This window comes from Paramisgurnus dabryanus, chromosome 14, assembly GCF_030506205.2.
Source record: "Paramisgurnus dabryanus chromosome 14, PD_genome_1.1, whole genome shotgun sequence".
NCBI classification, from domain to species: Eukaryota; Metazoa; Chordata; class Actinopteri; order Cypriniformes; family Cobitidae; genus Paramisgurnus; species Paramisgurnus dabryanus.
In genome coordinates, this window is record NC_133350.1 from 24,131,068 (window position 1) to 24,155,355 (window position 24,288).

The 24,288-nt window shown below is 39.3% G+C and overlaps 1 protein-coding gene across 1 annotated transcript in view; it reads left to right on the forward strand.

Moving 5' to 3' along the window:
* Positions 1-24,288, forward strand: part of efna2b (ephrin-A2b) — a 136,699-nt gene that overhangs the window by 108,409 nt on the left and 4,002 nt on the right. Inside the window, exons 2-3 of the mRNA XM_065241703.1 lie at positions 14,150-14,442; positions 21,652-21,717. Of these exons, the coding sequence (XP_065097775.1) occupies positions 14,150-14,442; positions 21,652-21,717 (359 nt within the window). The remainder of the gene's footprint in view (positions 1-14,149; positions 14,443-21,651; positions 21,718-24,288) is intronic.

Here is a 24,288-nt window from a genome sequence, read left to right on the forward strand (position 1 = left end):
GAGTCATGTTTATTTTTGCGGGTTGTCATTTGGTCATAAAATACTACATATGATGCTAGAACATCTCAAAAAGGGTTTTACAGGGGGCATGGCTTAGCTAAATGAGATGTAAATGAGCCCTATTGTCTCCCCCAGCTGAAAAGAAGAGTCCCTTTCGTCTCGATTTTCTCGGTTTGAGTATTTCTGAGTTCCTATATTCAAATGGCCACAACTTCTCCAAATCTTATCAGATTTCCATGTGTTACACATCGTTGGAAAGCTTAGAAACTGCACTTTCAGAATCTGTGAACAACTCAAATTGCCCAGATCCGACTTGTGTCCCTACTTTCCGTGACTGGTCACAAATGTCCATTACTTAAAGGGATAGTTCGGCCAAAAATGATATTAAACCCATGATTTACTCACCCCCAAGCTGTCCGAGTTGCATATGTCCATCGTTTTTCAGACAAACACATTTTCGGCTATTTTAGAAAATGTTTTAGATTTTTTGAGTTGATTAAATGTAATGTTACGGGCTCCACGAACTTCAAGTCCAAAAAAGTGCGTCCATCCTTCACAAAATAAATCCAAACGGCTCCAGGATGATAAACAAAGGTCTTCTGAGGGTAATCCGCGCGGTGTTGTTGTAGAAATATCCATATTTAAAACTTAATTAACGAAAATAAATACCTTCCGGTAGTGCCGCCATCTTAGTCGCGTCCGCATTCAGGATGAGAGCTTACGCAGCCTACGGAGGCTACTCTGCTGCTGCTCTGTGCCCCCGCCCTCCGAATTTGTCATACGTCACTAAGAAAAGTGCGTACACTATGCTAATACTCTCTCCTGAATACAGAGGAGTCTAAGATGGTGGCGCTACCGGAAGGTAGTTATTTTCGTTAATAAAGTTTTAAATATGGATATTTCTACAACAACACCACGCGGATTACCCTCAGAAGACCTTTGTTTATCATCCTGGAGCCGTTTGGATTTATTTTGTGAAGGATGGACGCACTTTTTTTGGACTTGAAGGTTGTGGACCCACGTAACATTACATTTAATCAACTGAAAGATCTAAAACATTTTCTAAAATATCCGAAAATGTGTTTGTCTGAAAAACGATGGACATATACAACTCGGACAGCTTGGGGGTGAGTAAATCATGGGTTTAATATCATTTTTGGCCGAACTATCCCTTTAAAGGGAACATATGATGAAAATCAGACTTTTTCCATGTTTAAGTGCTATAATTGGGTCCCCAGTGCTTCTATCAACCGAAAATATGAAAAAGATCAACCCAGTAACTTTGTTTTGGTAAACCATTCTCTGCAAGCATGTTAAAAAATAGGTCAATGAAATTTGGCTCCCCTTGTTATGTCAGAAGGGGATTATACACCTACAAAGTGGCAATTTTAACATGCTATAATAAATTATCTATATGATTTTTTTTAACTGAAACTTCACAAATGTACTCTCGGGACCCCAAAGATTTATTTGACATCTTAAAAAAGTCTTAAATGTCCACTGTAAACAGCTGCACCCAATGGGATTCATTCAGTTAATGCATCTACACGCTCGCTTAGAAATTGATAAATCAATAAATCTTTTTTCAGACTAGGGATTAAATAGAAACTCAAAGTATGCAAAAACATGGATTTAAAGTCATATGTTATTCCAGAGTAACAGTGTGCATTACAGCTTGATCTGGGATAGTTCCCACAATCCATCACATGTAGTGCAGGCCTATATAAAAAGTGTTTATTGGGTTTCACTGGTTTTGAGTATAACACACTTAACTTAACCAGAAGATCTTTCTGCGCATCTGTGGAGAGCATAAGGTTACATTCACAGAGTGACGAATACCTTCACAAGAGAGCTTGTGTGGAAAATCAATGCATGTGGTCTTTATAGAGCAAATATAGACACACATCTCCTAGACACATAAGTAGTTTTTTCCAAATATAGACACATATCTCCATATTTACTTTGGTATGATCGTGTTTTTAGGTATCTCTCCATATCTCTTTTCCAAAAAGGCCATCTTTCTTCAACACTGACCGAAATAGCGAGTCACGGGTTCATCTGTGGGGAATCACGGTGTGTTGAAGGTCTTTTCTTCTCTTAGGAAAAACCGAGAAAATGCTGTTTAGTGCTTTTAGAGGGAAGGATTCTGTGCGAGATGTTTGACCGAATGCAGAAAATGGCCCCGTACTTACCAAAAGAAAGAAAAGAATACATCAAGCCCTTTTAAAAGATGCCGGGCGAGATGAGAGTGGCCGAGTGGATGAGAGTCCGTCACCCAATCCCTCTCCTGCGGACCGGGGCGGTCCTATAACGCTATTACCATGCACTTTGCTAATGGTGTTAAAAAAGACAAAGAGGGCGGGTCGGAGTGAGTGGGATGTCTGATACACTTAGCTTTAGAGTGCACGGCATTACCATCACTTTCTGTTTGATGTCCGCTGACGAACTCTGTCCTTATTACGCCGAGGTAGAAACCTGAGAGCAACTCTTTTGTTTGTTAGGTGGAGAGAATTAGTCGAGGGCATTTGTGTTTAAGAAATAAGAGAAACAATTACAGGGTTTCCTGCGTATGCATGTGTGTTTAGTTGCACATGCATGCGTACGCATGCTTATGCACCTCACCACGCTCATGTTTGTTTGTTTGGGATGGGGTGTGTTTTCAAAGACAGGTGTTTACATACCCCATAATGGGAAAAACAGCATGTTATCACACTGTGGAAAAAACATTCACAGTCGCACAGCACGGGTCCCACAGCCCCCTAGAGGATGCAATGGGTGGTGGATTTCATCCGTGTTAAAGGGATAGTACACACGAAAATAAATTACTCACTATTCTGATGAACTCAAAGGAAGATATTGTGAGGAATGTTTGTAGCCAAACCAATCAGAGGCCTCATTGACTTCCACAGTAGGAAAAAAGAATACTATGGGAGTCAATGGGGCCTCTGACTGGTTTGGATACAAACATTACTCAAAATATCTTCCTTTGTGTTTATCAGAACAAATAAATGTATACAGGTTCGTAACAGCATGAGAGTGATGACAGATTTTTCATTTTTGGGTGAACTATCCCTTTAATCGTTATGTGGTGCAGCGTCTTGGAGTTGACACTTAACTCTTTCACCGCCAGCATTTTAAAAAAAAGTTGCCAGCCAGCGCCAGCGTTTTTCATGATTTTCACCAAAGTTAAATGCCTTCCAGAAAATGTTCTTCTTTAAATATATAAACATACAATATACCAAATGAAAGAACAGACCCTCTGCTTTCAAAAAAAAAAAAAACGTTTCATCCTACCTTCAGTGGTTCTTTTGTAATCAGCTTTTGAATATGGGTAGGTTTCTGCAAAAACACCACATTTTGAGCAAAAAGCAGAGATAATTCTATTTTTGTGACGGACTTTTCATAGAGATCCCATTCAGAGCGATCTTTAAAACAGACACGGACATGCAGCCGCTTGCCATAGGGCAATACTTCCTGGTTTAAAAAGTTGTGGTGGATAATAGCGGTATTGCGGAAAGACGGAAAATCTCGTCATTGGCGGGAAAGCGTTTTCTCTTAATTGACGAGATATCTCGTCAATGGCGGGGAAAGAGTTTATATGATCCTGAAGTGTCGCTCTGGACCTGCATATTTTCTACATATCACTCCAACATGTTAAATGTTTTCAAATGCTTTTTTATGGAGAATCGACTGGAAATAATACCTCAGTAAGTGCACGATTAATCAGAAGTCCAAACTAAGCTTGCTCAAATAGGCAAGAAAGGATTGGCAAGTCAAAGCCAACAGCCTTCAGAAATGTTTAGCGTTGATTACAAAGCAGAAAAACCCAGACATATTTGACTGGATCACAGCCTCACACATGTTTTTATTTTCAAATACAGTCGAGCTGAAGAACTGAACACGTGTTATGAAATCCATTCAGTAGTGAGTCTTGATTCGAATGTCTGGGCTCGCCGTATACTTTTAGAATTAGTTCGAATTAGTGTTGATTTTGAATCAAACATCGCTAGGCTCTCATATTTCTCTCTGTATTGATAAAGGCTTTAGTATGGAAAGTTACACGTCCGAAGGGGCTTGGATTTAAGCCGCTGTTTGAATTATGCTCAGTATAAAGTCGTGTATGATTAACCTCATGAGTGAAAGCTGCCAAGAGGTAACGGTGTGGGAAATGTGTATATGTGGCTTTACTTTCCAAGAAGTTAAACCTAATCTGACAAAAACCTCTCATGAACGCCGGCTTCAAAGATTCATGAAGTGAATACCATTTTTTGTTATATTTTTATTATGAAAATGCTACTTTTTAAGGGTGGAAAGATGAGATAGAAAATATCTTTTTTACTGGCGGCCGCAGTGGAAAGTCCACACCAAGATAAAAACGTATAAACTTATATAAAATATCATTAACATCACATTAGTATGGAAACAAAGAAGTCTTTGAGACGTCCTTACTAACATGAAGACAAGACGTTCAAATGCCACAAACACGCTATTTGGTTTAATCATTTATAAATATAATGTCATATACAGACATTTTAATATTGAATTTTTGTGTAATATTAAACTGTACCTGTCCAAATGATTTGCAGCATGCGGGTTACCGTGTTATAAGTTTTGAGTGGTCGTTATCTGGGAGTAAAAAAACCTGCAAATGTCTCGACTGGCCAATCAGAATCAAGCATACCAACGAGCCGTGTAATCATTTGATATAATGCCAACAGGTTTATACAAAGTTAGAGGAACTGTTTGTTTTATGTGATGTTTTGTAAGTTTGTGTATTTTGCTTGTGGTTGTTTTAGGCAGTGTGTCGTGTGTGTGCGTGTTGTTTTAAGCAGCGCATGTGTTGTTGAAGGCTTCATAGTGTGTATTGTTGTAGGAAGTGTGTGTTTTTGAGGGCGGTGAGGGATAGATGGGGATGCATGGTGGCTTCTCAACAGGCGTCTGCAGGTACGAGCGAAAAGTTTCTCAGTCGAGCCATTAAATCCCAGAAGCCTCATTAGAGTCGCCGTGAGAGCTGCCGGTGACAACGAGAACCAAATACATACATGCAGAATAAATGCCAGACAGCTCCTAATAACACAATGTATTTATCATTAAAGTTCCTGAAAGTTCCTTTTGAAGTAACTGAGGGTCATACAGTGCGCTCTGAGACTAAACCTTGCAATGGATGCAGGGTTTTAGGATTTCTGGCTTTTGCACAAAATGCTTTTTGGAATATTTTCAAATCATGCTGGGATAATCTTCGGATTTACCCTTCATCAACCAGCTCGCGTACATGCTATCATTAAAGCAGAAGACGATAATACATATAGTTTATTTCAGTGTAACTTATCATTTAAATAGTTTGATATGAAACAAAATGTAGAAAATGTGTTTTAAGCAGTGATCTCGGACAGGATAGGTAACAGTTTGCAATATGGTTGTAACTGTTAACATTAGTTATACCACAGGTCTGTTGAATGCTGTATTCTGATTGGCTGAGAATTTTTTCCGTGGATATGCATTAATTTCTGATAACCGCACACCTAACTTGTTAAATGTCTTAAAAATAGGCACCAGAGCAATGTTTGTGGTAACCATGGTATAAGAGGAATAATTGACTGCCGCATTGCACCTTGGGTGTGCATTATTTTCTTATTATTCAATGGCCCATCGTCAATTATTCCTTACTTAATGCACAATTAACTTACAAAAACACTTGTACTGGCATTAACAAAGTGCTGAAAACCTATACTGATCATTGTTAATTCATGTTAGCTAATGGGTGATTCTCGCAAAATGAGACTTATGAGGTGTCATTAAACATTTTGATAAAAAAGTAAATGCAAAGTAAGAGTATCAAAATAAATGGCATATAGTTACAAACATCTATTCATGTAATATTTTGCACATGATTTCAAATGACATCATACAAACCATTTTTTTTTTCACATTTAAGGGGAAAATTTTCATTACCGCAACGTGTCCATGACTGGATTTGGGTTCTCTGACATGGAAATGTTTATAATTAAAAAATCTAAACAAAATAAAAAAAGCTTCAGTGCATGTTATACTTGGTGATCATTGGTAAATGTAGAGACAATAATAAGGAATATAAATGTGTCCAAGACCAATTTTCTCATCCTCCGCAACAATTTTTAATCATTGTTTAAGCCCTCAAGGAACAACATTTTTTTTTAATTGTTGGAAGGGACATAATTGACTGTGACACTCAAGATGGCTACCAGGTAAGCAGTTCTTAGTTTTTCTCTCCAGATAAAAGTGGAAATTTTGTTTGTCATAGTACCTCGACAACTTTTAAGTTCTCATTACCGAAACATGAGTTTGTAAATGCATATATTTAATGTAATATCATGTTGCGGTAATGATCATTTTTGATAATGTAAATATAATGTAAATAATTCTATAGGAAATATTTTTAAATCCTCTAAAAATAATGTTTATAGTAAGTTCAGACCTTAATCTTTTATGTGCAAAAAATTGGCTTCAAGGGCTTTTTAAAAATTCTGATGCACTGAAAAAAATATTAATTCAATTAACTTAATTTTTTAAGGTAAGTGGTTGCAATCAATTTATTTAAGCTACATTTAAACAAAATTTAGAAAGGCCAAACAAAACAAAAAACTTTTGTTTTAATGTAGCTTAAATAAATTGATTGCAACCACTTACCTTAAAAAAATGTAGTAAATTGAATGAATCATTTTTTTTCAGTGTGCTGGACACCTTCTAAATCTGGATTTCGTGAGAATCACCCAGCAATAAACACCAAAAATAAACCAGTAATACTTTACAATACGGTTGTATTAGTTAACATTAGTAAATGCATGAGCTAACATGAACTAACCATACAGTAACCAATATAGTATAGTAATCAATATAGTACTTTGTTAATGTTAGTTAATGCAAATACAATTGTTTATGTTAGATCATTGTGAAGTAATGTTAAAAATGCAGTAGTTAATGCTTAAAATAACATGAACTTAAATTAATAAATGCTTTGGAAGTATTATTTGTTGTTAGCTAATATGTACATTAACTAATGTGACCAAATAAAACCGTATTGTAAGTGTTACCATTAAAAGATAACATTTAACATTTTTGGTTTTAAAAATATTTAGCTTTGTTTTTCGTTGCTTATTGCAGCAGATATTCATCAGTTATGATCAGATGATGGGAGTGGGTGCTACAACCAGTATCTAGATGTGACATGTAGTCTAGCACACTTCTGGCATTTTAAACAGCAGATTTAGTAGACTGAATTACAGTGTGAAAATTTGCCAGATCGCAGCAGTCTGCTCAGACCCGACCCACAGGCTGAAAAACTGCGGCATGCGAAATACACCCAGCCCAAATTTTTGGGGTGTGCACCGTTTGCTCATTTGCATAATTCCTTTAGTGAGTCTGCTGCTATAAAAAATCAAGTGTAAATAAACTGTGCCATCAGCGGACGCAGTTCATTTTCAGTGAATTCCCCCTATAGAATAATAACAGCAGAGATACTGAAGCCGCTATGTGTGTGTGTGTGTGTGTGTGTGTGTGTGTGTGTGTGTGTGTGTGTGTGTGTGTGTGTGTGTGTGTGTGTGTGTGTGTGTGTGTGTGTGTGTGTGTGTGTGTGTGTGTGTGTGTGTGTGTGCGCGGCCGGGTAATTATCACGTTGGGGGGACCAATTGTCCCCACAAAGATAGGAATACCAGTGTTTTTGTGACCTCATGGGGACATTTTGATGTCCCCATGAGGAAACAAGCTAATAAATCAAACAGAATGATTTTTCTTGAAAATCTAAGGTATCAGACAGTTTCCTGTGATGGTTGGGGTTAGGGAATGGGGCAGGTAAGGGGAATAGAATATACAGTTTGTACAGAATAAAATGCATTACGTCTATGGAATGTCCCCAAAAAACATGGAAACCAGAACGTGCGTGTGTGTGTGTGTGTGTGTGTGTGTGTGTGTGTGTGTAAACATCGGCCCATTAGAGCTGCAGTACATTGACGGACAGAATCCCAGCTGAACATGCTTTTGATGATACAACACAGATTTGTTGGCTGTACTTTCATTTGCCGGTCTGCACTGGTCACTTTTATTCTCTCCCACCATTTTTCAATCACTGAAAGGTCTTACAAAGTAGACCGAGACATAAAAATGTAATTAAACACGGGGGCGCAATGTACCGGCGAGGACGGGATGCTTTTATGTGACTGGTGCCACTCCACAGTGGCCCAGAGTAAATAAGGACATTACGTCTCCAAAAGAAGCACAACAGATTTCCTATGAAACAGAAAGTATGGTGCTCGAATAAATACGGCAAATGCCTATAACTACAAAGGAAGGGTTAAAATAAAGCAAAGGAAGGGTTAAAATAAGCATTTCTACTTTCTTTCACACAAAGCACATGAGGTTTGTCCCCTGGGGCATCTGTCCCAAACCCTTTTTGCTTGTTTTATTTTTCTCAGCCACCCCCCGACTTGGTTGTCTAGCACTGGGTGAACGTCAGTTGGGATAACGTTTGCATAAATGCTGTGATAGAAAAATTGCTCAAGCCGAGTTGGAATAACAGAAGAGATTGCGGGGAGGTGTGGAGGGAGGAGGGGGGCACGGAGGTCTCGGCGTCTGCCTGACACAAAGAACAATAAACATGTTCCACATGGGGAGAGGTGGTGCACAGACCAAGCCCAAGCTGAGCATGTGGAAATGGGTTCCAGACCCTGAGCCGTCGGCACAAAGGGCCATTCTCACACACGTATACACACAAACACACACACACGCACACACAGAGAGATGGGGGCGGAGCTTGCCTTTGCGGTATTTGGGACCCCCAGAGCCCAATCCTCCATATATACAATCAAAATGCCAACTGTTAATCACAGGATGTATAGCGTAATTTGGCTTTGTTTTATTTTGTCAGTTCACTGTAATGGAAAGCATTTTTTGTCTTTAAATCTTGTGTTATTAGTAAGCCATGGCTGTGCAACACTAAATGAATCTCCATTATAGCGCAAATACAAACAACACTCGCATTCCAGCATATCCTGCATATCCGCGTTCACCTTTCCACACGTTTACATGGCCGTGAAATGTGATGTTAAACCCCTAACAACAGGGTAACCTGTACATAGCTGCCCTCATCATTTCATTTCAAAACTCACTGGGGACAAGTCCACAGCCCTGCGGCATGCCAGGAGCGGTGAGTCCCAAACCTAATGGTGCTGCGTTTGAGGGAGAATTATGCGAAAGCGTGTGAGTCTTGTGCCAGGTTATTATCTAAACTAATATGGCCAGGTCATCGGTTAATTGCAGAATAAACGCACATATTTGCTTTGGCTGCAACACAACATAAAGGTTCAACCAACAGCCTGGTGAAGTTTTAAATGAGGGCCAAACTCCACAAGACCTTTGCAAGCTCATCATTTATGTTTGACCTGGAAAAGCTTGGCAACTTCAGCATCTGCTCTGTGGAAAGATCTGGTATGAAGTGTTATAAATGATCTGGCTTAAAATCCAGTGCTTTCTGAAGAAGAAGAAGGATTGTTTTGTTTTTTGGTCTCACCAGACAGCTGTACCGTCTATATCCAATAGTATAGAGGTTGAGCGAGTCACCCTGTCATGACCTCAGTGATTACAGAAACACAAGCCATGGATGTTTTATTTATAAAACCCCGAAAACTAATTTTCCACTCCATTTGGTCAAATCTGATTGCTTTGGAGACAAGTTTGAAAACAGAAATCTGTAGTCTTATACGTCTTACTCACATTTGTTTGCACCGGTCAGGAGCCTCTAAATACATCAATAAATCTTGAATCGTGTCTTATCTGATCTGCTTGTTTGGTTTAAATCTCATGCATTAAAGGTACTTCCTGCTTCGGTCTTGGAAAGCATGCTCTTCCACAGGCAAACATTTACAAAAGATGTTCGAAAATCTGGAATTTAGACTCGCTGATGACCAGATATCGCCGTAAATCACAGCACTTCAAACCCTTCTTTATCCGTACCGCCGGGGAAGTTCACCCTGAGAGTTACCCTCCTTCTAAACACACTGAACGAAAGCGGTCGCTCTGATTAATTGAAGTCCTGTGGGGATGATGGGGCCGAACAACGAATCAAAGGCCCCAAAATGGAGAGTTGGATTTCTGCTCACATGTGTTCTCCAAAGCTGTAGAGACTGCAATGGGGGGCCGGTCAGTTTTTAGCCACCATCAAAGAAGTATTCAACAAAACAAAATACATGAACAAAATATAGATGACCACAGCAAGTGTGCTTTAAAGTCTCATTGCTTCTCTAAACATATTTTTGGACACCCTTAAGGTACAAACGTCCTAGTGAAAGCTTTTGTACCTTTTTTGTGAGAGTGTAGGTTCTGGAAAAAAAAATATTTTTATAATATATATAAAATTAATAGTTGGTACAGTGTATTTGACTATACTATGTGTGACCCTGGACCACCAAAATAGTCATACGTTTTTTTGTTTTTTTTTATTGATATTTATACATCATCTGAAAGTTGAATAAATAAATTTTCCATTATATATTTTATGTATGGTTTGTTACAGAGCCGCAAAAACACGTTGCTAGTATCAAGTCACATTAATATGCTAAAGACGTAATGATGCACGAGATGCCGCAATGCAACCAATCAGAGAAACTGGTCTATTTTAATTATTTAAAAAAACATATATCAATTATATTTTCCTCATTTGATTAAATTAAAAGTCATGAAACATTCAATGTACAACCTCCACGAATGCCCCTCCTTGACGTCGGCCCTGGTTTGTTAGGATAAGATAATATTTGGGTGAGATACAACTATTTGAAAATCTGGAATCTGAGGTGCAAAAAAATCTAAATATTGAGAAAACCACATTTGGATGCAGAATGACTTCATTTGGACAACTTTACTCACAAAAGTTTTGATATATTTACAGTAAGAAAATTTATATTTACTTAATATCTTAATGATTTTTGGCATAAAAGAAAAATAGATAATTTCAACTCTAACACTATATTGTTTGCTATTGCTACAAATATACCCAGCTGACTTAAGAGTTTTGTTGTGTAGGGTCACATATTTTATAGATTTAGATTTTTTTTAAGTTTCACATGTAAAAATATTTTACATGTTTAAAATAAATTAAGTGAAATTAATATTATATATATATATATATATATATATATATATATATATATATATATATATATATAATTAATTTCACTTAATTTATTTTAAACATGTAAAATATTTTTGCATGTGAAACTTAAAAAATATAAAAAATATTAATATATATATATATATATATATATATATATATATATATATATATATATATATATATATATATATATATATATATATATATATAGGTAGCTATGTATTGATTGATTTATTTCTTTAAAGAAACATTTGGCCATCAAATGTTTACACTAAAAGAGAAGTATAGGTATAAACAACTAAGACAGTTGTTGACATATGGTAAAAGCATAAAGCTATAAAATTAATGTTGATAGCTTGATCTTGGAAAAAAATATGATAAATAAAATGATATGCATCTGAGAAACCTCATTGAGAAACGTCTTTAGAAACCTCAACATCTTTGTTTAGATATGAAAGGAGTCTCAGTTTAAGTTCCTGCACTCTAAAAATGCTGGGTTGTTGTAAACTATGGCTGGGTAAAATATGGAATAAAGTTGTTGGTTTAAATAATTTAAATATGTCCGTATTTGGACAACAGTTGAGTTTGTCCATATTTTACCCAACTGATGTTAAAACCACTCTGTGGTACGGTACAATATCTAAAAGTTCTCTTATAGCATCAGGCCATGAGATCCTTCTTGGTTCTAACCTGGAGTGTAGGGCAGTGATGAAAACATCACACTGTGAAAGGAAGCCTATAGAGCTCATTTAGAGCTGATGTGAGATCAGTAGTTGTTCGGCAGAAAGAGTGAGAGAGAGTTCGGGGAGGTCTGTTCGAGTCTGCGCTCGGAGGACTAGAGGAAGTAAAGCAGTGAACTGACTACAGTGTGATTGATGAAGCCAGCTCACCTAACTGCATGCATTAGCTCTCTCTAAACACTCTGGGCTCACTTATTGATATTTCCATCTGTCATCTCTCCCCCTTCCGCCACCCCATATCCACCAGCCATTGGCTGTAAGGTCATTTTTTACACCGAGATACTTTTGAATCAAAGGGAACGACGTGTTGCCTCAGTGTGTTGGATCATTTGGTCGACTCCTCGGGATTTAATGACATCTGGGAATGAGAAAGGGGGGGAATGGGGCATCAATATCGATTTATTAAAGCATAATGCACCGTATGAATCTGTAAGAGATATGCCTGACCCGCGGAACGCCGTAGCAATGATAGCGCACTTCGCATTAAAGGGCCGCTAACACGTGTTTTTTATGGCAAGATGATTGAATTTACAGTTCCGTAAACATCAAGCGGGTCCTATGGCGAAGTTATCCTGCCATTACTCTTCCTTGCACTCTTGATATCATTTACTGGCAAAGCCGGGATTAGCAGGAACCTGACAAAAAATGGAGAACAAGAAAAAAACACATCTTCGGAACGAGCGAAGCGTTTTCCGCTGCCAGGGAGAGAAATTTCTCTGCGCCGGGGTGGTTTTCAAGGCGCTTTTTCAGGATGTTTTATTGAGCTTGTTGGCTATGAGGCGAACTAGGGAAGCATCACTGATGTGGTCCGTGTCAACTGTAATGTAAGCATGGAGGTTTAAAGTATTGCCGATGAACAAAGAAAAATCTTGTAGGGAATGAAGGAATCGGGGCTGTAGTCTGGGACGCGGTGATAAGGCAAGGAGACGTCTGCAGAAGCTTCATTTGCTGCTACAGCTGGTGTTTGGCCCGGCTTGGCCCTTTGACAGTAATTCCAGACCTAGATTAGCTGTCATCTGATGCCAAATCTCACTCCAAAGCCCCCCAGTTTTCTGCCCCCTGCCCTCTCTCACCTCTCAAAGACCCCCAGAAAAAGCAGGGGGAGGTTGTCTTTGTGTTGTGCTTTTTGTGAACCCAGAGCATTTCTTCTGTTTTCATCTTTGACTTGTTGCACTTTGAAATTCTGCTAAATTGGATGAAGCATCCTGGTGTGGCTTCACATTGTGTGTGAACACTTAATTTGGATTTGCCGTCTCGTGTTTTGTAGTGTTTGTAGTGAAGGGGGCTGCTTTGATGCCGTAGTGAATGGAGGATGGAGCAGGTGTGTCAACCACACTGGTAACACACCATTACAGTCTCACTGCTGGAGATGTTAGATCTTATTCATGTAATCTTCACGCCCTGGACCGAAAGAGAAGATCTGAAGAAGTCACGTGTCTTGTGTGTGCTTTGCTGTGTGTGTCTGCAATACATCTTGCCATGTGAAAGCCATATGAATGGTTCAGTAAGGTTGGCTGTCTTAAATTGGCCCAATAAAAGCGAGAAAGGATGAAAATGCTATTTAATGTCAGTATTAGTTGTACATATATTAGTGAACATGTTTAGTAAAAATTATCTTGGTTCCAGTGACCCAATTGTTCATGTGGCTCAATTGGAACTCCATTACGTTTGCACTGGAAAGTTTTGGTGTTTTCTTATCCAATGAATGGCATGCTATGAAATCACCTAATTAATATTCATTAGAGCTGATCAGTAATACGTGATACGTGTGTCTTAGATGTCCAAATATGTCCAAGTACCCTTTAGTGTGTCCAGCCGTTCTTCTGCTCCATGCGAAGTGAGTGCAGTTTCTGCGCCTTAACTCGTGCCTTCCTGCAGGTGCACAATTTGTGTCTAAATTGGCCCAGCCAGCAAACTCATTTCAGGAGAGCTGGGCTGAAGCCAGACCGTGTGAAAACCCTTAATGAAGTGACTTTCTCCCTCTAACCCGCTGTCAATCTCCTCTCATCCACCTCCACTTGGTCATTCCAGTCAGTTCGGCCCTTAGCACCGAGATTACCCCCCACCAATCCCATCCTGTCACCGAATATCTCCTCCCTGAGTGACAGGAGCCTAGCAATTTCTCTTTCCATTGATAAAAGGGTCCGTTTTGAAGGATTTTTGTGTTAAAAGATCTATCTGCGGACTGGCGTCGTGATAACGTTTGTGAATTTGTCCAGCTCAAACACGCAAGAAATGCACAATAAATTGTCTGTGTTTGTTTCCTCAGATTCATGCACGGAGAATACACGGTGGAGGTGGCCATCAACGACTACCTAGACATATATTGTCCGCACTACGAGGATCCACTTCCTCAGGAGCGCATGGAACGTTACATACTGTACATGGTCAACTACGATGGCTACACCACCTGCAACCACCACATGAAAGGCTTCAAGCGCTGGGAATGCAATCGCCCGATGAGTCCGAACGGGCCTCTTAAGTTCTCCGAGAAGTTCCAGCTGTTTACTCCCTTTTCTTTGGGCTTCGAGTTTCGCCCAGGCCATGAATACTACTACATCTGTAAGTACCCACCCCTCTTTCTTTCTCGTAACTCTCGTTCTTCAACCCCAAACTCCTTGCCTGGGACCGACCAGGTGTCAGTATCGCCCCAGGGTCCAATCATTCACTCAGCTGATGCTTCTTGGGTTACAGGAACTGGGGTGTAAAGGGTAAATGCAGACTTGATAAGGACATCCAGATTTCACAACAGACTCAATCAATAACGTGCACACAAGTTCAGTCGGCTGAATTCTGTTATGAGGTCTCTAGGGACATTTGGCTGAAAGCACAAATGTGTCAGTCAAACTTAGGTTAGTGTTATTATGACATGCTTTATGGATCTGATTGGAGAGTATCAGCTAAGAAAGGTTACTTTGAATGTCTTCACAGCAAATGTGCATACTAAAGGAGCCTAAGCAACAGGCGTGTCCTGCAAACGGGCAACAACCTGTCACAGATTAGTCGCAGACTTAAAATATTAAACGCAGATGAGCTCCAGTCTTGTAGTCTGTGTTTGGATTAAAACCCATTTTTTTCTTCTCACAGGTTTGCTGTTGCTAGTTCCCTGGTGTTTGTTTTTAAAATGAGATTTTATCAGGTCAGCTTAAGCTTAATTAATAGGGTTTGCTTCACGGTTTCATTCGGCATGCATGGCTTTGCATTTTCCAGCTACTGTTTGCACCAGCATACAGTGTGTTACATTTTAAGGATTTCAAAAGACTACTGAGAAATGTATTGCACTATGTGTTGCCAAAAGGGATACTGGTCTCTAAAATCTGTTTCGACATTCTCCGAAAATTCCTGTTCGGTGTAAAGATAGGATATGTATTACATCAGCCCAACTCATACTGTAGGAATAAAAATGAGACAAACATGAGATGGCTTAAATTTTTGTTTCTCGAAGGCAGCAGTAAGATTAGATGGAGGGCAAATGGAGTCATGTTTGCTTCTCATATTTTTTCGGTATAAACATATTGTGAAATCTTACATCTGACTGGCGAGTTTCTCAACAATGTCTTTACTGTAAGTGTGCTCAGCTTTGCTCAGGTACCAAAATCTGGACAAGTAAAAGTTTAATATCAAATCAAGTGTTTCATCAAAAGTTTCAAAGACCAAATTTTCCACCCTCAAAAGAGAATTTATCACTTTTTATAGCTATGTACACTGTCACAATGGCTAAAAATGGTCCCTAGCTGTCACTAGGGCAGTACCCTTTCAAAAAGTACACTTTTGTACCCAAAGAGTGCATACGTGTACCTCAAAGGTACCTTAATGGTACTTATTAGGACCTTTTTATTAGGACCTATCCCAGTGACAGCGCGGGCCATTTTTTCTGACAGTGTACTTTTACTCTAAGCAAGCAAATGTCGCATTTATGTTTTTATTTCTCCTACAAAGTCTCTTAAGATATAAAAAAGCAGCCTTTACAAAATAACAATTTCTTCTCTAAAGCCAACTGCTTTTTCCTATATTCAAACCATTTTCGCTTCGGTTTAAGGTTAGATTTGGTGTTTGTGTTGGTATGTCACTTTAACTATTTATTTATACTATTATATATTCTAAACTTTAATCAATTGTCGCCTGGCGTTGGGGTTAGAGTTGGGTTTGGGTAGGGATGTCATCTTATGTAAATCTAACCCTAAACCGAAGCGTAAATGGTAAGAAAATAGGACAAAACAGTTGAGTAACCAATCCGTGAGAATGCCACGTAAAAAGACAGTCCATAGCAGGGCCACGGAAAAATGCGGAGATCCGTGAGAATGCTACGGGAAAATGAGCAAAAAATTCTGTGACTATCCCACGGAAGTTCGTGAGATCAGGCTGCTAAAACAAAAAACTCTGTATTCTAATGCCAGACATTGTAAATCAATCAAAATAGTCGAGAAATCTATATCCACTGTCATTTAAATGTCTGATCTACTCTATGGCATTAGTTCAAGTGACATTCGGAGCAGTGAGATCCTGAAACATTCATTATAGCAATTTGAATGTCTAGAAGTTTAATCAGGAGGGAGAGGGGCGGAAAGTCCGGTTCTACCCCTGAACTCCCCTGGGTCCGACTCCTATAGGTTGGGCATGCTCTGATCTCTCTGCCTGATGAAAATGTCAATTTGTTGAATGGCGTGTGCACTATTAGCCGTGCACTTTGCCGCTCGGAGTGAGATCGGTGCAAAACCAGTTACTGAGGCCATCATGCGTCCAAATAATGCTTATTGGTCAAGTCATATTTAACCGGGGGATCCTGATGGGGGTAATTGCATCCAAAGCTTCTGGGGTGCCAGTCATTACCATTTTTCAGATAACAACAGCTAAAAGCCATTAACCTGGAGGGGGAGTTTTGGCTCGGGATGGTGCCCGGTGACAGCCTGACACCTTGCCGTCCAGAGGCGGCCCACCTACCGCCTCAAGGTCAGACCTTAGTACGACCGGACGGAGCGAGCGATTTGGATTTCTTTTTTTGTTTTACCCTCTGCTTTATCCGTCTCTCCTCTCTCTCACTTACATGACAGGGGGGAATTTGCCGGGTGCATCTGTCCCTGTTTCACTAATGGTCCTGTGAAAGGTGTCCTTTGGCCTGATAAAAAGGGCTCCCGCTGGGTGCAGGCAAAAGGGAAAGGCTTCGGGCAGCACGCAGGATGCATTAATGAGGCAATTGTACCGCTTTTTTGTTTTCCCCCGTTTTTTTCCCGTCGCTTATGCTTTTTTCTCTGCGTGTGTGTGTTTATTTCAACTTTGAGAAGAGGGCAGAGACTTTGAGAGGAAAGTTTGCGTGTGTAAAAGCGGCTTTTCATCTTAAATGAATGCAGCTCATTAAGCAGAATGGCATGAATTTTAGCATCCACCCGCCCTTTTCACTGTGTCCTGGGTTGCTTCAGAACCTCCCCGTCCCCTCAGAGACCAGCAGTTCAGAGGTTCTGGATTCAGGGCAGAGATGTTAGAAATAGAGGACACGGATCAATCAAATATATGTATATATACGAAAGGGAGAAGTTAAATATGGCAACCTTCTTATTACATGGGTCACAAAGTTCAATTTGGCTGTTGGATTGTCCATACCGCCTTAAACCTTTTTTTTTTATTTAAGTGCCGCAACAGTACATATGATGGCTCTAGAAATATAAGTCCCGCCCTTACAATTTAAAGAGCCAATCGTACAACACCATTGTAAATATGATGGCTAGACGTGAATATGCATGCATGTTAGTTAGCATGTTATAAAGAACCAATGTTGTTTTATTCTTGATTTTTAATTCATAATTTTTCTGGATGTGGCACTGAGGAAGGGGCGACTCCCCAAAACTTCTATTTGGCCTTTGTACAATACTTTACATTTCCAAGAGATTGTGTCCAGATCTTTTGTATTCTTGGATTCTTGATTTTTAAACCAAACTTAATCTTGATCAACAGTCGTTGAGATTTTGATCTTTTCCCATTTAAGTAAATAGGACATGTGCTTACTGGAAAATGCTGCCCGGGGCGTTGCTAATACGACCGGATGAACTGATTTGGCTTAAAAGGACTTTCGGCTCAGGGGGAAACAACCTGTAGCTCCGTGTCTATAAATCTCCCCTTGTATGTCAGGACACCTGATCCTAAAAGCATAGTCGCACAAATTGCTCTTTTGAACGCTAAAAGCACATTTGTCCTAATAATCTGTTGAGGAGTCATTTCTAATGGTTCATGGCCATCTGTTGTCTGTAACATGCAAAGATTTATAGGCCAGAGATGCTGAGCAGGCCTTAAGGTTGAGAAAATCAGGGGGCTTTCTGTGTTCAGAAAAGAAATCTTGACTTTCACTACCATAAAAAAAGTACTAACTTTTAGTATGAGCAAAATTTGAGGTAGTTCACCCAAAACTGAAGCTGAATATGCAAAATACACAATACAATAAAACTAACTAAAGTTAAAATAAAACAGCGATTTGTATATCTCATGGTCTGCCAGTCTGGCACAAAGCAAAATCTCGCTGGGCATCTTTTGTCTACAAAAATTGTGGTGAAGGGCGTCACAAAAATGTCCCCCAAGCAACGGGGCGTCCCAGACCTTAAATTCAACCATGTGATGTTGTCACCCCAGTTTGAGGGGAAGACGAAGACCAAAAGCACGGTCAATCAAAGAAAAAAGAAAGAAGAAAGATCTCAGGGTTCAAAGTTTGCACTCAAGACTGGGCGTTTCTTATGCCTGTCCTGAGCTGTTTTTAATGCAGTCCGCCCTTTCGCTTGGTGCGAGACGCGCTATTGTGCTCCCTTTGTTCCAGACAGCGGTCTGGGCTGAGAAATACTTAGTCTTGCTATTCATCACATGAAAACCGTCTCCTCCTCCAGAGAAGTGTTTGGCTACTATCAATATTGTTGCTGTCATGGCCCCTGGGGTTATGAGGCAAAGGGTCTGGCAGAAAGGGCCAGGGGGTTACGGGGGGAGACCGAAGCTTAGTTTGGTGATCCCACAACAATAGAAAATGTCCATCACCTTTGGGTCGACCCCGCCCTGACCCGACGGAGCGAGCAACTGAGTAAATGGCAACTGTGACATTTTCACATGATTGTGTGCAGCAAATGGGGATTTCAGACACCTCCCAACACACACACACACATACATTTAATGCGCCATATGATCGCTCTTTATAAAAACATAATCTTGATATTGCTTTTCTCCATGCAAACATACACTTTTATGTCGAGGGTATGAGGTTAGGTGAGCTTTTGTGGTAATTAGGTATCTGGATATTTCCTTTCGCCAAAGGCTATTTTAATGGTAAAGTGTTTTTTATAGCTCCTGTATACAGTAGCTTAGTGGTAGGACATTGCGTTAACAGCGCAAAAAGGTTCAGGTATAAACTCTGGGAACATGGATACTAATTAAAATGCACAGTAAGTCACTTTTGGATCTGCTAAATGCATATATGTAAATGTTTATGTTATCATATTGCAATATGCAGAGGCTGCTATAAAGCTATTTGTTGGTTAACTTTCTTAAAATGCCTGAATCTTTGTAAAATAAGTAATTTCATTTAGTGACGTTGGTGGCACATAAATTTAAAATGTTTTCCGCACATGAACTCCCATATAAAAACATATAAATTGTTTTATAACTTTTTATATATTATGTAAATAGGCTTATTTCCATCCCTCTTTTACATTGAAGGCATTAAAAGTATAACCATAGTACTTCAAGACCACAGCACTGAACAGTTACCATATTTATATACCATGGTAAAAACATTTACATGGTACATGTGCAAAAAACTCCATTCTTCCATAAAAATAAAGTACAAAGGAATTGTCTGAATAACATGAAGTGAATGATGTTTTCCACCAAAGGAAAATGTAATCTTCAGATTTCTGGATTTTATTTTTGGACAGCGAGAAAAAACACGGTGCCAATTTAACGCCCAAACACTTAAGCACACCTGTTAGAGGAGAACTCACCCAAAAGAAGCTTTCTGTGCTTTAGCCGCCCATTAGCTGAGCCTCTGACTGATATGCCGTAATTGCCAGAGGAATTTTTATGTATCTGAAGAGCGGGTTGAAATCTGTGTCATGGCTGAAATGGTGATTTGTTTTCCATTTGTGATCTTAAAAAATTAGCCAAAAATACATCTGTGTGCTTTTGAAGGTGATGGGTGTAACAGGAACCAGAATGAAGTTATACCTTTAATCGAGAACACACTTAAAGTGATTTCTCATAGTAATGTCTTGAGTATGTGTGTGAGAGAGAGTCACGTGGCAGATTAATAGAAATGTATTCTTGCTCTTTCTGACTGAATCTCAGGTGTGTATGTGTGTACAGGTTTCTATACACTCTCCCCACAACCATACTAAAAAGACCAGCTAAAACCAGACTAAGCTGATGTAGCTTTTTTAGCTTAAAGCAATATTCCGGACAAATATAAAAATGACCCAATGATGTACTCACCCTCAAGCAATCCGAGATACATATGTCCATCATCTTTCAGTCAAACATACTTGGAGTCATTTTCAGTGGCTTCGATGCGAAGTTCGTCACAACATGTTTGTAGCCCGTCATGTGTGTGGTTCGTAATTTCAAAATATGTGTTCTGCACGTCGAGATCCTGTGTGCATCACGTGTCTTGTCAAAATAAGTGCCTGCTGCAGACGCGTCTAAAGGGTTTGTGATAAAAGAGACGCTTGCGTTTGCCAAATACTCACATAATCTCATGCGTAATCAGAGTTTACTGTTAATGGAGTGTCTTGCGTGTATTTTGTGAACGTTTCTGCATCTCTTTTATCATAAACAGTTTTGACGTGTGTGCAGCAGGCACTTATTTTGACAAAACACATTGTTCACATGACGCAACAAACACATATTTGGAAACACAAGCAACACACATGACACTCCGAACACTTATTTTGTATTTGCGCCCCTCGGATGAGCAGTCACGAGCCGCCACTGGTCATTTTAGTAAATGTCTTTGCTTTTCCAAATGTATAGCGGTAGAAAACAGGGATCAGGAAACAATTTATAATTGTTACAATTATTATAATTTACAATTATAAACTGTAATAAGTAGCTTCCGGTAACAACACAATCTTTGAGTTACTGCGCAACGTAGTCATGGCAACCAACATGTGACTCCAAGATGGCACCATTACTGGAAGTTAGTTATTACAGTTTATAGTTTGAAATATGGATATTTTCCATACAAAATCACATCGATTACCCGCAGAAGACCTTTATTAACCCATTGGAGCTGCGTGGATTACCTCTGTGAAGGATGAATGCACTTTTTTGTGGTCAGAAGTTGTTCCATAATCCCTGTTTTCTACTATTATAAAGCTTGGAAGAGCAAGGACATTTACTTAAATAAAATAATGTATTTGTCTGAAAGATGATGGACATGTATATCTCAGATTGCTTGAAGGTGAGTACATCATGGGTTATTTTGATATTTGGCTGGAGTATCCATTTAAACTGGTCTTAAGTCCCAAGAACTGACAAGTACAGTCGGATAACCATCATTACTAAGCTAAGATAAGATAATATTCTGAGTTAGGATGTTTCTGTAATATAGCCCTTGTTGTTCAAACTCAATGGTTTGGATAAGCTTGGGCAGTCTGTGTGATTTAGGTCAACTGTAAAACTACATGTACTATTACATTTGCTAAGCTGTTTCTATGTAAATCTTGTCAAGGCAGATAGATTTATCAGTCTGTGAGATGATTTAGTAATGCAATTATTTTTAAACTTGAATCCTCTGTCTTTCCACAGCCTCACCACACCCCAACCTCGCTGGGAAACCATGTTTGAAGTTAAAAGTGTACGTCAAACCTACGAGTGAGTATTTCCCAGCATGCATCTGACCTTTCTGTTCTCTGACTTGAACAGTATGTTATTTATGTACCAGAGCTGGTGATACTTACAAATCCGTACCAGGGATTTCACATCCCAGTCCTTGTGTCCAGCTTGATTTAACACAGAAGGTCAACCATGGGAATTCTGGGAACACCTGTATTAACTCCAGCGATGGCTGACGTCCTCAGCTTTGCTTAATTTACGTTCAGGAACTTTATTCCTGTGGACCTCCACTCATGACTATGGAGGCGATCGTTCATGATACCAGAAACGGTGGAGAGATAGTGTTGCCCCTCGGGGGCATTCGCTGTAGGAAGCTATTCATCTCACACAAGCCAGATAACAATCAAAAAACTTTGACCTGCAACTAATCAAGCCAAGCAGACCCGGACCCTAATAGACCTGCAGGGGGTTCTCACACACAAGCCACAGACACCGGTATAGCCTGCAGTTAAACACAGAGGCCTCGGTTTGTTTAACCTCTCACGATAGGTAGGCCTGACAGCTATGCTGTTTAAATCACTCTCCCTACAGAGACCATGGCAGCATGTCCAGAAAATGGGCTCGTTAAGCCAGGCTTTAATAAACACCAGTCTTTGTGTTTAGCCCGTGTAGACCTGCACAGTGTCAAAGATAGGTTTCTTAAACTTAATGGCACGCTGCATCAAGAAGCATATACTTGGACAGGAACCACATTTTTTTTGCATAGCTTGAAAGCTGGTGAATAGTTTTTTTTATGATATCGAGGTAGTTTCTGCCAGTTGTACAGAAAAAATTAAATTGTAGGTTTTATACATATTCTAGCATCAACATTTCTGCCCATCAAATGTAATTCTTCAGACTGTTTCACAGATCACTCAGCATATTTACTGTAGGTCATATATTCTGCATTGATTCCGAGTGGTTTTCAACCCATGTTTTGGTAATGGATGTACCCAAACGTTGGGTTTAAATTAATGTGTTGGGTTTTTCAACCAAAAATGCTGGGTTGTTTTTACCAAAATATGGATAGTTTCCAGATTCATCAGTAGTTTGTGAATATTTTACTCAACCATAAGGTGAAACAACCCAGCATTTTGAGTTGAAACAACCCAGCATAGGCTAATTTAATCCCACCATTTGGGTTAATCCATATTTTTCCCAACCATGGGTTTAAACAACCCAGCATTTGAGTTGAAACAGCCCGGCATAAATTAATTTAAACCCAGCTTTTGGGTTTGTACCAGTGTTGTTTTTGGCAGCCCTTTTAGTCTTAGTCTTTTGGACGAAAATGCTTTTTAGTTTTAGTCACATTTTAGTCACTTATAAACTTAATCGTTTTGGTCAAGTTTTAGTCGATGAAAACACAAAAGGTTTTAGTCAAGTTTAAGTCAATTTTAGTAAAAAAAGTATTCTTTGACAAATTAATTTAGGTTAAAAAGTGTGGTGTATTTAATACTATTAAAATGTGCATTAAGGTTGTCCCTGAGGGCTTGCCGTTGTTTTAATCGGTGTGCCTTCTGCGCATGTCATAACAAAAAATTTGAGTCTGATATACCCTCATGTTGAGTTTGTGTGTTACGCTGAAACCTCGCTTATAAAGTTGAGAAACGCGTGCCTTGCCTTGTTATTTAAAAACACCACAAAAAGTATTGGAAATGGGCTTAGGTTTGACAAGTAGATACTTGTAAAACCTTAAGCTAACCATGAAATGTGTCACAAGCGAATGTCGAGAAAAATTGAATGTATATGATGATATGTTAACAGCGTGACTTGTTAGTTACCTTTAAAAAAATATTAGCGTGATGAGCCTTCAGGTGCCGCTTGAGGTTGGTGATATTCTTCCCACTTAGTTTGTGGCCACATTTACCAGCGTCTCCCAATATGCATTCCGTTTTCTTTCTGATGGATTATACTGAAAGTATGTCCATAAATCATCTCATCGTTTCCGTTTATTGGCGTCACCGCCACGGTCCTTCGAACTCACCACAGCCGCAGGTGTGGTGTTGCTGTGTGAAGCCAGGTGGTGAGTGTCAGTGAGACTGTGTTGACCCAAAACAAGTATATAGGAAGCGGCAGCAGACAGATTTCATGCAAAATAGGCAGAAATGACATGCATTGTGAACGTCAGAGTTATAATCACTTTTCGTTCCGTCTCGTCTCGTCAACGAAAACTCGAAAGCGTCTCGTCATGTTTTCGTCACCTTAGAGACATTATTTGCTAGTCATCGTCGCGTTGGCATCATTAAAAATAGGTTTGTCAACGAAATCATTTCGTTAGCGTCATCATTGACGAAAACAACACTGGTTTGTACATATTTTACCCAAGAATGGGTTGAAACAACCCAGCACTTTAAGTTGAAACCATCAGCATGGTTGGGTAAAATATGAATAAACCCAAACGTTGAGTTTGAATTAATCTATGTCGATGGTTTTAACCTAAAGTGCTGGGTTGTTTCAACCCATTCAACCCAACCACGGGTTAAAAAACCCACTATAGTCTAATGTAATCCCAGCATTTGGGTTCATCCATATTTTACCCAAACATGGGTTGAAACAACCCAGCATTTTAAG